Raw genomic sequence first — 15891 nt, forward strand, 5'->3', positions numbered from 1 at the left:
TAATCAAAGGCTTCCAAAGGAAGAGATGGAAGATGGTAGCATCAAGGAGATGCTGCAAAATAAGGTGAGGTTATTTGGTTTTGAGTTGAACACCCATGTTCATGGGAGCCTTGCCAAAAACATTGAGGAAAAGGTGGGAGATAATGTTACTAATGGTTGTAAAGCGGAGCAGGAAAGCATAAGAAATGAAAAACATAACAAGAAGTATGAGTGCCAATTCTGCTTCAAGGAGTTTGCCAATTCGCAGGCTTTAGGGGGACACCAAAATGCACACAAAAAGGAGAGGCAGATGAAGAAGAGGCTGCAATTGCAAGCAAGGAAGGGAAGCCTCAACTGCTGTTACTTTCATCCTTTGCAGAGCTATGGTTTCAAGAGGCATGCTGTTGTTGCTCCATGCAGTTATGATCCAAGTTTCTATCTAACCGACTATGTTGTTGCTGGAGATGCCACACCTAGCCGCTCAGTGATTTCATGTATCATGGATGAATCCCCTGGGTTCGAGGTAGGCACCTCTGATGAAGGCCTGCACCTCAGTAGCTTCATATCAAACCCATCATCACTCTCTTCTGCAACTTCCATGAGAGATGCGCTGGACTTCAGCACAGTGAAGACGAGTTTCAAAGAGATTACTGCAAATAAACCTTTGCTCCTTGGGGGGCATTTCCATGCAAACCAATAAAAGGAATTAGGTGTCCATTCAGAACCAGTAGGAACAAGATATCTCTATTGAGTTTTTCACCATTACAGTTGTTTGTTACCTATATATATATATATATATATATATATACATATAAATGAATAGTGACATGGTGTTTATTCTCCTTATTGCTTGCATAAATGGCCGCTGAAAACATGAGCATCCAATTTATGTGATTAACTGGCAAAAGAAAAGGGAATTAACTAGCAAAAAAAAAGAAGAAGGGAATTTCTATTCTTGTTAAAAGTCACATATCAAATAAGATACCGAGAAGTGGGCATTAAACAAGAAAAGCGCATCATCTGCAAAGGGTTTTACATTTTTCTTAAAAATAAATGGGCATACATCATTTCACAGAATCTTCCAAGCACCACGCATCCTTGTGTCGGTCAGGTGCACCACCAATGTAACAAGTGACCCTTGAGTTGATCTCTTTATGGTACCAATGTTTGCAATTGTGGACCACAATTTAAGGATAAATTGCGGATGCCAGAAAATAACAAATCCAAATGGAACGAGACAATGAGTCATTTTTTATAAAATGCTTGCTCAAAACAGTAGCCATCAATCTCCCTAAACTGGATCTGATGGTAATCCGTCACTAAAAGTATGGAAAGAGAAAAATACCAGTGTCGGTCTCATCCATTATGTCACAACAGTTTGCCACATTCTACCAAGAAAATGTTCGAATCAGACTAACAGAGAATCAGGCTTCAAATTCTTCATGCATGCTTTTTTTTTTTAATAAAGCATTGATCTAGGGTGATAAGTCTGTAAAGAACAGTCATTAGATTTCTGATAAGATCAAGGTCGTAATCGAGGAGCTGCAATAAAATAATATTACTGTCACAACCACATGTGTACTCACGTCTTGCACTATATTAAAACTTACAAGGAAAACTTTAATATATCCATCCTAGTGGGAATTACAACCGACTTGATGGAGCATTTTCTTTTCCTTGAAAAAAAAAACAGACTTGATGGAGCAGTGGCGTGGTTTAGAAAGCCCTGTGATAGTGGCTCAAAAAGATTGACAATAGAAGCAAATTGCATTGAGGTATTGTTAGAACTTCTATCTCGTAAAGCAACACCAAATATCTTCCTGATCTCATGTAAGCATGGAGCTTAAAACAAATCAGTTTCAGATAACAATGTCTCAACGGTTTTAGACCTTCAAAACTATATATATATATATATATATATATATATATATATATATATATATATATATATATATATATATATATATTAGTTAGTTAGGGATGCAAACACGCTAAATGAAACATGCTAAATGGGGGTTTTCAGCCTTTTTCATTTTATTTTTAAACTCTGACTGTACAGATGTGATTTACGCCCTTGATTTTATAAAGATCAGTTTTCGGAGCATTTGATTCCCACATGTGAGGAGGTTTCTATCAAGTTCGAAAAATCAATGTTCTAAAATCTTTGTAAATGTTTTAGGCTTCAAATATCATTTTTTTCATCAAAATCACATATTGGGTGTCGATTTCTAGTAAATCAACAATGCCAAACACGTTGAGTTTGGAATCAGGAAAAAAACACTGAAAATTTTGGAAAAACCATTTAGCATGTATATATATAATGTTATGGTGCTTTGAGAGCACCTACAGCCACCTATTATAAACCGTGGGTGGAGGTTGCATCTTCTCCATCATTCCTCATAATGAATTCATGCCTTGGATAATGTTTTTTTAATATTAAATATTAGATTTTTTAAGTTATGAAATTTTGGGAGATTGTGGGTCGTTGATTTTGAAGATCTTAGAAAACAAGCTTATACATGACAATCATGTAATCCAAAACCTATATATATATATATATATATATATATATATATATATATATATATATATAAGGCGAATCTAACATTAAACTAGTTGTCTTAAACTTTAGAATGATTCAACTTTATTAAAATAACTAAAATATTTTTTAAAAAAATAACATTTTTTAAAATATACGGTTACTTTTTGGGGCATTATAGGTCTTTTGAACTTGAAGGGCAATGAAAAGTCAAATACCTTTGTCAAAAAGGTAATTTTATGAACTTATCAAATTTTATCATTTTGGCCTCAACAAGTAATCATGTATTTTTTAAGAATTTCATTTTTTTTAAAGTATTTTAGTCATTTTAATAAGGTTTAACTAGTTTAATGTTAGATTAACTCTCTCTCTCTCTCTCTCTCTCTATATATATATATATAGAGAGAGAGAGAGAGAGAGAGAGTAATGTTCATACCATTCCAGACCCTTTCAGAAAACACACTTGTATGTGTTTTTTGTTTAATCTAAATTAGTATATGTGAACTCTACGATTTATTTAGTGGAAAACAACATTTTAATGTTTAGATGTGTTTTTATCTCAACAAAAAAATCAACGATATATATGGAATAAAAAGCATGATTAACTAAAAATTATGAATTCTTATTGAATCGATTTGATCCAAAACATGATTTTTAGTAAGCAATGTTAAACGCATTTACAGATTTGGATTAGGCAAAAGATACAAGTATATTTTGTAAAGGAGTCTAGGATGATTGGAAAGATAAATGGTGTGAAAGCTACACTACTCTCTCTCTCTCTCTCTTTTTCTATATATATATATATATATATATATATATATATATATATATATATATATATATATATATATATATATATATATATATATATATATATATATATATATATAGTGTTGAACCCATATAAGTCGAACGACGCTCAAATGCATGGCCGTGCACCGCATGTCAAAAAAAAGGGCCTTGTGGTGGTCAAGACAGACCTAAAAACCCTTTTCAGTGCAAAAAAATTTGCACCACTCACTTTGTTGAACTTTTTTGGGTGTCCAACTATACACCCTAATCTCTCTCTCTCTCTTATATATATATATATATATATAGGGTGCTCCAGGAGCTCCTACGCTAACCATAGATGTAGGTTGCAACATCTCAATTAGGCTTCATAGATTTGTCCATCATTGTTTATTTGATAAGAATCGTGCTTTGTAACATGCTTTTTAGACACAAATAAGACTTTAAATGATGAAATTTTTGTACATTGTAGGCCATGAATTTTTTTTATATCTTGAAAACCCTGCATGTATGTCACAATCACAAGATCCAAAACTTATTTTCAAGTTAAAAAAATACATGGAGATCATATCTATATGGGGTCTGATCAACAAAAAAAAAACTTTATGAAAATTGAAAAACTAAAGCTTTTATTAGGTAGGAGTAGGTGCTTTCGGAGCACCTTTATATATATATATATATATGCCCTAAAACAGGCAACCAACAGAGGTAGTAGACTTGGAAGGAAGTGCTTCCAGTCGATTGAAGCTAAAAACAATGATAGAGAGGAGTAAATCCAAAAGGAGGAAGCATTCGAGTTTTGACGGTGGTGGTATTAAAAGTAATTATAGAGAAAAGCTAAATGAATTTAGGAGCAAAATAAGTTGTCTATCCCCTTCTTAATAGATGACTCAGTGTAAATCACAGTATCAGCAATGAAGATACCGAGCTCAAGACTAGATAGAAGACAGGCTATTCCTTTTATCATACTTCCTGAGGGAGGTTGAAAAAAGCTATTACAAAATGAGCTGCAAACTCTTCAATTGCATAAGGGTTGCTGGTAAGGGTGAGTTTCCAATTATTAGATTGGAGCAAGTTGTCAAGGAGTTCACCTCTCACCCTTAGCTTAACAACAAGGATCGCTTTGGCGTTCTTGAAAAAGATCTTTCAGTGGCAAAAAGCAATCAATGAATTTGTCATACATGAAAGAAGGTAGAGAAAGAAAGGGAGCCTTTGGACCAGAAAGGGCTGCCATCGATGAGGCGATCATCTATGCTAACTCCAAAAACAGCTCAATGATCTTTAGGAGAGTTATGCTTAACAAGGTTGGAGAAGCGCTCTCCTTTCTACTAAGATGAACGAGAAGACTAGGGAGATTATTCCCAAGAAGACTCGATTGCAGCAACTTGAGGTTATGATTAGTTTACCCAACTATACACTTCGATTGCTTTGAGTGCACTAAACATTCACTCTTATTTGTTTCTATATTATCACCTTTTGTACTTGATAACGTTTACCTTTATTTGGTGGTGACTTCTGTCATTGGCTCAGCCAATTTTGAATTGTGTATAGCACCTACACCTACACCTACACCTACACCTACATCCAATCAGTGTGACAAATATAGCGAGATTTATGAAAATCTCACGATAATATCGTGAGAAATTGCCTGAAAGTTTAAAACGGCAATTTCTTGTGAGATTTTCAAAATATCTCGAGATTTATGAAAAAACATATATACCGCGATTTAAACGCGTTATTTACGTTTTAAATGGCTATTTATTGGGGAAAATCCTGTATTTTTATTTTTAAATATTTTTTATTAATATTTTTTTTATAAAAAAATAATTTTTATATTTTTTAATTAATTTTTTATTGCCAAGATTTTGCTGAAAAAAATGTGAGATTTATGGAATTTTTTCAATTTCTTGAGAGTTTATGAAAAATGAGAAATTGCCGATAAAAACTTTTGTCACTATGCATCCAATGCATTGGTCACAATAATAAACTCCTTTGAGAAGTCCGGTAGCACTAAAATGTGCACTTCGCACGACTTTCTCGAGGCGTTGGAATGCCTCATCGGCTTGGGCCGACCAAACGAATTCATCCTTTCTTAATAAAGAGGTAAGGGGTGTTGTTGTAAGCTCATAATCGTGTGTGATGTGCTGACAGTATCCAGTTAGGCCCAAGTTAAGGCCCTGACTGTGCGGGAGGTAGGCCACTCCACCATGGCCTTCTATGGGATAGCAGTTGGTAATGGTGCCATTACGGACATACGCCTCTGGATCTTCATGGCACACAGGTTGTTTTGATCCAATCTGACCTCATGCAACATATTCAAAATATTGGGAATCAGATCATGTTTTTTCAATAAAAAAATATAAATTCATGACCAAGAAAAGTATGAAAAATTGTAGTCCATTGATTTCCACTAACCTTAAGCATGTAAATCATATTTATAAGGTTAATTTCATGAAAACAACAAAAAATGAAAAAGAAAACTCATTTAAAGGTAGTGGCGACATGATCATATATATATATATATATATATATATATATATATATATATATATTGAGCTAAAAATCATAGGTTCAAGCTTTATCAACTCAATCTGGCAGCATAAATGTGTTAAAAGAAGGTTTGTTTGCTAAAAATCAAGACTTGGATCTTGTTATTTTGATCCAAAAATATGATTTTTTGAATCATAAAAGATTAGTGCATTATACACCGTTCATTTTTTAAGCCGTTAAAAAACCTGCTTTCAAAACTCATTTCCTACTAAGCAAACATTGCATATCACATCTATAAGATTTAATTAAAAAAAATCATGTATGATTTTCAGCTTAATAGTTCCATATAATTTGGTGTCTTCAAAGTTGGGCTGCGGGTCGGATTCCGAAAGCTAAATTTGCAAAATTTGGTTGTCGTCCCGGATCCAACTTGATATTTCCAATGTATTTTGGGATCTAAAATCTGATATGCTTGCAACCCCACTTTAAAGACACCAAATATTAACCCTATATATATATAACAAAAAGTGGAAGCTTTCTAGCACACCATCCATCACTTGCACACGCAGCCTTGCATGCGAAGGTCTTTTGACCTTTAGCAATGTTTTTGTGTGCCATTAAAAGCTCTTTTACAAAGCACGAGTCCAGTAGTAGCAGGCCAGCTGCGTGGTAGAAAGCTATCACCCTATATATAAACGCTCGCGAGAGAGAGAGAGTAATGTGTATCTTCCAAACCATCCCAGACCTTTTTAAAAATCATACTTGGTGTTTTTTGCTTAATCCAAACCTGCAGATGCTTATTTACCATTTACCATGCTTCAGATAGAATCAATTTAAGAAGAATACTTGATTTTTAGTTCATCAAGTTTTTTGGTGCAATATATGCTATTAAAATTTGAAACATAAAAATTGTTTAAACTAATACATGTTTTCTACTAATTCACATCCACTAGTTAAGATTAAGCAAAAACACATGTAAGTGTGTTTTCTAAAGGAGTTTTTGGAGATACATGGTTATGTAACAGGAACACACCATTTTGGTTGCGCTTTCCTGGTGACATACTCAAACAAGCTGAGACAAACATTGACACATACAACTTTATTTTAATATTTTTTAAAAATATTTTAATTTTATTTTAATAAAAAGTAAATTTTATTGATAAAATATTAAAAAAGGTTTTTATTGATTAAAATTTAAAAATTTTTGTGTTTTTGTGTCCCATTTTGAAAAAAAATTGAACTTCCTAGTCAAATCCGAATCTAGCATCCTAAGTCTATACATTGATTAATGACATGAAAAATACACATTACTCTCTCTCTCTCTTTATATATAAGGTTAATCTAATATTAAACTAGTTGTATTTAACATTAGATGAATTCAACCATATTAAAATGATTAAGAACACTTTTAAAGTAATGACATTTTTCAAAATGCAAGTTACTTTTCGAGGTAAAAAAAGTACCTTTGATAGCCTTATAAAGTAACTTTTTGAGGTAAAAAAAGGTAACTTTGATAACATTATAAAGTTACATTTTTGGAAAGGTGTTTGGCTTTTTAATCCTTCTAAGTTCAAAAGGCCTATATTGCCTAAAAAACTAATCATGTATTTTTAAAAAATATCATTATTTTAGTTATTTTAATATAGTTCAATCCATCTAATTTTAAACTAAACTAGCTTAATGTGGTATATATATATATATAGTAGTAGTTGCTTAATCCATAACGGTTTAAATGGAACCCACGTGTGCTGACCATCTATTGTGTGCACATGATGGACAGTCAACATAAAAAAATGTTCCAAAGCACTTTAAAACACAAAAAAGATGCTTCAGTGGCGCTTCAAAACATCGCTAAAAGCCCCCCCTTATGGGGACACACCCATCATCTTTTAATTGTTTTTAGCGACCCTACAAAGGCACCAATAAAGGCCAAAATGTTCATCCATCGCACGTGCAATGGATGCTCAACCTGAGGTGAGTCTGTTTTCATTGAGCATGTATGGGTTAAGCAGCTACCACTCAATATAAATATATATATATATATATATATATATATATATATATATATATATATATATATATATATATATATATATATATATATATATATATATATATATATATATATAACCTGTTGTAAACAAAATGGGTGTTTCCAAGTTGTTTTCATAAATCTTACTATGCAATGTGTTTGCCATAATTCATTTGTTTGGAAATGACACTTGAATGATATTTTTTAGATAAAAAATGTGATTTTATAAGCCTTGATTATTTATAAAAATATTAAAACATCCATTTTTAAACCTTATAAAAACCTATAGAATCGGATGATCCCAGAATTTATTCCTATAAAATCAAGCATGTAAAACATATCTATATGGTTTGATTTAAGAAAAACATGAAAAACACACTTCAAAAGCATGGTAGGCTAGCGGTAGGCCAAAAAAATGATGGGCTGCCACCACCTACTATATATATGGGAAAATATTTTCTACTAATGAAGGTAAGGAACTAATGAGCAAGAAATTAGAGGTGTAACTTGTATCGACTCAATCTAACTATATAGATGTGTTCAACATTGCTTGTTTGCTATGGATCAAACCTTGGATCATGCTTTTCTGATGTAAAAATGTGATGTTTTGATTTATAAAATTTGGTAATTTGTTGGCCGTTGATTTTTTTACCCCTTTAAGAACATAATTACTTGTCATAATCACATTATTTGAAATGAGTTTCCTACTAAACAAACCATGTAGATCACATTCGTAACATTTGATCTAAGAAAAGAGTGATTTCTACTCATTAGTAGCCTATATATATATATATATATATATATATATATATATATATATATATATATATATATATATATATATATATATATATATATATATATATATATAGGGATGAGAGTAAGAACGACATTACTTCGTCGAACGAGAGGACATGCAATGCGTATCCTCGTAAAAGCTTTAGCGTGGTCTTTTTCTTTGCTAAAACCCCTATAGTTATAATAGATTATAACCACAGGGCCTTTAGCGGCAAAAAAAATACTTGTCCAACCTGAGGATCCACTATTTGGGCATCTAGTGTTACGCCTGTTCACACACACATATTAACGAGGATTATATTTATCATTGTTTATTCAATATAAACTTATTTTTTACTAAGCATCATTGCTATCAGATGTGTATTTTAAAGAGGTAAAAAATCAATGGTTGATATTATATTAAAATGTGATGTTAAAATTTTCACATTTGCATCATATAAATTTCACACAAAACTTGCTTATTAATAAATAAGCATTGATAAACACATCTAATGGTTCATGTGCACCAAACTTTTGAACCTATATATATATATATATATATATAAAGAAAAGTGGTAACTGTTGAATCCCATCCGTGATAAATGAAAATGCATGTGCGCTGAGCGTTCACCGTCCACGCATACATAAAAATACCATTTAATAGCACTTTTGAAGCGTCACTAAATACCTCCGTGGAGGTGCCCCCAGCATTAAAATGTTTGTTTGTTTGAATCACCACCGAAGGTCTCAATGGAACTGAGACCAAAAGTGCCGCTAAATTCTTTTTTGCATGTTTGCGAGCTGAACGTCATATATAGATGGATATAGAGACAGAGCACTTGGTATATTCCCTAACACCTCTAGGGTTCAATACCACAACCTAAAAGTACCACTTACCAGATTGCCATAAGCGTTACCATGGAAATTTTGAAAACAATGTGGAAAGATTTAGGACAAGCTTGACAGAAGAACCAGAAACATATCCATATATATTTCCTATGAGCGGTTTGGAGTCCGTTCATTCTTTAAAACTCAAGCATAGCCATATTTGGACCAGTTGTCCTTTAGGTAAGGACGCATTGAATTTCAGAGTCAGCCTCTGCAACTTTATACGCAAAAAAGGACATACAATTTAGTTAGGCTGCATCAGAGGATATGTAAGCGAAATGGCCACGTTTTAAAAATTCCAATTATAACAAGCGAGCATGATATAGAACTAGGGGTGGCAATGGGGTCGGGTTGGCGGATCAGCATACCTCAACCCGAACCCGAACCGTTTATTAAACGGGTAAACGGGTCGGCTGTAGCAAACACGAACCCGACCCATTTATTAAACGGGTAACCCGACACGACCCGCCAACTCGCTTAATAAACTGGTTGGGTAGGGTAACCGGGTTGGCAGGTTAGCGGGTCAGGTTGGCGGGCGGGTTGACGGGTTGACCTGCCCGCCTAACCCGTTTATTAAACGGGTCAGCCGGGTTGGCGGGTTGGCAAGGATGAATTGGTATAACTGAAAATGACTGTACTGTCCTTGTAAAACTTCTTGAAATATCCCATAATTTTTCGAAATCTAGTGCATATTCAAAATCTCTGATTCTTGACTTTTGTAAGATATTTTTGCCCTTTTCACCTGCAAACCTATTGAGGTGTGCATGATATATAGGTACATTATAGAAAGTTTGTAACCTTGGAAAGTAGCCTCATTTGCACACCTGTATATAAGTTTGAGTAGTGCGAGAAGTAAAAAAACATGGTCGGGATATTGGTGTTATTAAAGGTATTTATTCATTTATTGTATCTAAGTTTTTTTATTTATTCCCAAATATTATATAACATTATTAATCATTGTATTAATCATTGCACATTTGGATATGGGAGCACATATTTATTGCAAGGCCTCAGATGAATGATTGTCTCCATGAATTTCTGTGTTGCAATATGGAGTCAGTCATGTAGTAAAGAGGTGATTGATTGAAGAATGGGGGGTCCTCGCATGGGGACATGTCTGATATGTTGTAGCATTGTGCAGGCTAACCAGGGCAGATGTAAGTATTATTGATGATAATTTTTATGTTTTTATAAATAATGTGATATAAGACTAACCATGAATGAAACTTCATTCTGTTGGTAAAATGGTGCACCTATGAAGACACGGAGGAGGAGGAAAATGTTGATGTGGTTGTAGGAGTGAAGGATATTAAGATGTCAAACAATTGGTTAAATAACATGACTGAAGTTGAGTGTTAAATGGCCAGCTGAGTTGTTCGGCAATTTGGATTTGCTCAGCAACCTCATCGCCCTCGCATAGATAGCTAATTTGTCTCGTTACAAATAAAATATCAAACTAAGAATTACCCATGATATTCCTATCTGAACTTGAAGACTCGCATAACGGTGGCAAAGACATTGGCTTGTCATCCATGGTATATGACACCAATAATGAGAATTAGTTGTTGTATTCCAACAAGTTGCAGGCAGTCCTTCTGCAAAGATGGTCAATGAGGAGGAGGAGGAAGTTGGGGTGAAAGGAAGTTGGGGTGAAACACTTAAAGGCTACAAGTGGAGTGAAAACAGAGTTGGCTCTTGCACTAGATGAAATCCACATGTTAAAAGATATTATATGAACTCAAGCTAGTTTTCTCGATAATGCAACGTAATTGAAAGCATCCACAACAATAACTTTTGTCTTCGATTGTTTTCTAAATTTGAGAGTAATTGAGATTCATCGTAAATCAATATAATTGTAAATCAATATAATTGTAAATCATTAAATCAATGAATTGCCTTAGATTGAATTGTTTATGTAATTCTAAATTTGAATTGTAAATCATACCAGTGATTCATTATAAAGCCATAAATCATTGAATGGTGTATCTGCTATTAATTTAAATTGTAAGTGTTGTGAATTTGAATTATAAGTGTTGTAAATTTTAATTATAAACATGTGAATTGTAATTTGAAAATTTGAATATCACAGGTGATTTTTATATCTATAGATTTTAATTGTAAATTATAATTGTAAGCAGGTGAATTGTATAAATGCTATCAATTTGATTTGAGCAAGTAAAATTGTATATTTGTGAGGATGTAAAAGTTTGCAAAAATAATAGGCAAAAATGACTAATATTTGTGCAGATGAAGTCAGTATAAAATAATAGGCAAAAAATGATAAATATGAGAAGACGAGGAAGACCATATAAAATAATAGAAAAAAAATGAAAAATATTTGTGAGAATGAGGAAGTCTACATACATTATTCGTGAACAGTGACCAATTATAAGGATGTGAAAGTCGGCAAAATGAATTTACGAACAGTTGACCAATACATTTGTGAACTCATCCTAAATATGTGATTTTTCTCCTACAAAGAGTTACGAGAAACGAGTTTTTTGCAATAAAAAATATGTGATTTTTCTCTAAAATACATGAATTTATATATGTGGATGGTTAGGATTGTTTGAGCCTTTATGCATTTTTCCTCTTACATATGCAAATTTACTCCTAAATTTATGATTTTCCTTAATATGTGAATTTCTCCTGAATATGTGGATGGGGGAAAATCGCATATATTTTTTTGTGAATTTTTTGACCTCACAACTCTTTGTAGGAGGAAAATCACATATTTAGGAAGAATTCACAAATATATTGGTTAACTATTCACAAAATTTTTTTACGAACTTTTACATCATCTCAAATATTGGTCATTGTTTGCCTATATTTTATGAAAATGTTCTCATCCTTGCAAATATTAGTAATTGTTTACCTATATTTTATGTAGACTTTCTCATCCTCGTAAATATTGGTCATTTTTTACCTATCTTTTTTGCGGACTTTCTCATCCTCTGAAATTTATAGTTTTACCTATTTAATTCAAATTGACAACATTTACATAATTAACCTATTTATAATTACACAATTCACTTGTTTACAATTTTACCTTTTTATAATTACACAATTCACTTGTTTATACTTATATAATTCACTTGTTTATAATTACATAATTCAAATTAACAACATTTACATCATTCACATATGGAATGAAGTTAAACGTACAAAATTTGCATAACCTCATTAACTATTTAAAGAACATCCTTCACTTATAAAACATAATTTACAGATCATAGAATATTTAAAAAATATCCAAAATTTAAACTCAATTTACATCCTTAAATTTTAATAATTCATACAAATTTATATTGACTCTTTAAACTAAACTCCCCATAATTGTCCATAGCTCAGCTATCGAGACCTCGTCAGCTGACACTGGTGTATACTTTAGCAATGCATTTTTAAAAAGATATTTTATGAAAAGTATTTATGAAAGTTGGTCAGCAAATTTTAAAATTTCAACTCTCACAAGTAGTGAGAACCGAGATCGAACTCGAGAAACGGGTTGATAAACTTTGTATTCCACTCAATTTAAATTATTTATTGCCTTAAAAAGAAAATTTGAAACTAATTGTCATGTTCAACAATAAAATATTAAAGTGCTTATTACAACCCAATGACTGAAAATGAAATTAATTACAAATTCTTAATGTGACCAAAAAGGCCCTAATTAACTAGAAAAAAGAAAAATGCTAAAAAATAAAAATAAAGTCTTTTCGCATTTTTGCCTCTTCACTTTAGACTCAAATCCACTTCACTTCAACACTGTAAAATCAGCAAATGGCTCTTCCTTGCAAAAACAATCAACAAAAATACAAAAATACGAAATTCTACATTAATTTGAATTAACACGCAAAATTATAATTTTTCCATTGGTTATTATAGAATTCCCTATCAGAACAGGTTTATGTAATTTGACCAAAGTAGATATAAATTAGATTTAGATCATTCTCAAAATTTTCAGATATATCTTAAACATGTGAATAAAGAGAATCTAATTTACATAATGGTAAAATTCAGTATAAAACTTAATTTATTAACAAATAAACAACAACTTTGAAACTCTGGAAATTGCTGTCAAATTTTCTTATAGCTTCTGGTATTTAACAGATTTAGTATAGTAAAATAAATTGAAAATAAATAAAAATTTTACAACAGAAATTAGATTCATTCATGAATCCAATCCATTTTATGGATTTAGATTTGGTTTTGGAGTCTGGAATCTCCAGATATATCGAAAACAAAAAAAAAATACATGAAATAAAAATTGCAAAAAACAGTGTCGTCAGAATATACTGCCAAAAAAAACTCGGAACGGACCATGAAACAGAATCCGATTCTACTAAATTTTTGCAAAGAGCAAATAGATTAAAAAACAAATCAGATTCAATTACGGATCATAATTTGGATTCTGAAATCTCCATTTCTATAGAAAACAAAATCTGACAAAAATTAAAATTGAAACAGAAATTAAGAGTTATCGATTTTTAATCTTTGATCCATTAGATTAGATCAAAGATTAAAAATATAAACTCCAACAACTAAACTAATCTAATTACAAAATTGAATTAAAGAAACAACAATCAAAATGCATGAATTAAAATCTATGATATGAGATAGGTTGATCTAATGCTATAATTGAATGTAGATCAATTAAGCCAAGATCCTTATCTCTTTTTATGTTTTTCAATAAAAGAAAAGAACAAAAATGAAAACTCAAATTAGATATAGATCCATTGATTGGATCTAATCTAATTTGATCTAATTATAATTAAGAAACAAAATTATGCTGAAATTAAAAGGGAAAACAACTATTCTACTTTCAAAGAGACGATCGGCCTATTGGATTGCGCAAAGAGAAATTCAAGTGTTCGATTGACTTTTGAATATGAATATTATTCTAAATATAATGTGCATAAACTAATTGAATTGCAGAATGATCAACATAAAGCAAAGAAGAGAATCAAAACTTGAAATCACAAGAAATCATGCAATTCTATGTCGTTAGATCCAATGAACTTGAATGATCTTCAACCAAAGAGATGTGCAACTCCAATCCGGATTGGTCTCCAAGCATGCCTCTATTGCTTGAATAAAAAGAAGAAAGGGAAAAGAAGAAGAAAAAGAAGATAGAAAGAAGAGAGAAAGGAAAAGAGCAAAAGAGGAATTGCTTTGGACATAGAAGAAGAGAAGAAGAAGAATAAATTGGGGTTGGCATGAAATGGGTTGAAGACCCTTTCACGTCCCCCAATGTGTGGTATTTATATGCTAGATTAGGTTAGAAAGAATTTCTAATTAAGTTCCTAAATTTTTCTAATTTTTAAAACACAACTTATTAATTTAAAATGTGTAAAAAAAGGGTGGCGCCTTTTTCAAAAGAGGTTTTCTAAAATTTTAAGAATTGGATTTGGATTTTTGTATTTACTGAGCATGTTTGAATTAGATCCATGATCCAACTGACATGTTTTGGACTGGATCAAGGTCTAAATTGCCTTGAGATTTGCTCCACAACCGTAAAACAACCATAACTTCCTCGTTTTAACTCTGAATTGCACGAAATTCGAACCATGACTTCTTTAACCCTGAAACATTATAAGCATGAAATGTAAAGCAATAAAAGATGCTTAAATACAAGATTTTATGTATTAATAATGAATATATTATCATACATTATCAAACACCTCGCTGATTGATGCCTCATCAACCAACTCCTTTTCATTGGCCTTCATACCATCTATGTTCTATTGCAGTTCATTTTTGTTCTTTGCCTTCTAATCAACCTTCTTTTTGGCACCCTTCAAAGCCTTTTTTTTATGTGTTCATAGAATTTGATCATATGCATCCTGTGATCTGTCGCATCTTTTTTAAAAAAAGGTTTATTAGCAAATAACTAACTATAGCTTACATCCTAAAGAACTAAACAAAACATGATATATAAACAAATACATGTGTAAAGTTGTATTCTTAGTTTCTGCTCAAGTATTGCATGTACAATAGGACAAATATACCATAATCATAATTGTAATAATCATATATCAAGTCAAGAACATATACATGTATAAATTGAGTTAACAAACATATGCAAAGTACTAAACAAAATATGATATATAAACATATGCATGTGTAAAGTTTTATTCTTAGTTTCTGCTCAAGTATTGCATGTACAATAGGACAAATATACCATAATCATAATTGTAACAATCATATATCAAGTCAAGAACATATACATGTACAAATTGAGTTAACATATGCAAAGTAATTAGCCATTTTGCTATTCAAGAATACCCTCTATGGTCTCAATTGTCTAATCAATGTTAACAGTCCTAGCCAAACCACATAAAAAAAATGAACTTGAAAAAGAATGAGTTAACAAATATATGAAAAAAAATAAGTATAT

The 15891-nt window shown here is 31.7% G+C and overlaps 1 protein-coding gene across 1 annotated transcript; it reads left to right on the forward strand.

The window, feature by feature from the left end:
- Positions 1 to 821, forward strand: ZFP5 (zinc finger protein 5). The gene has a single exon (XM_090007406.1). The coding sequence runs from the start codon at positions 26 to 28 to the stop codon at positions 677 to 679; it is 654 nt and encodes a 217-aa protein (XP_089863532.1). The 5' UTR covers positions 1 to 25; the 3' UTR covers positions 680 to 821.
- The last annotated feature ends 15070 nt before the right edge of the window (positions 822 to 15891 follow it).

Source organism: Nuphar pumila, chromosome 5 (assembly GCF_984573655.1).
Source record: "Nuphar pumila chromosome 5, dmNupPumi1.hap1.1, whole genome shotgun sequence".
Taxonomy (NCBI): Eukaryota; Viridiplantae; Streptophyta; class Magnoliopsida; order Nymphaeales; family Nymphaeaceae; genus Nuphar; species Nuphar pumila.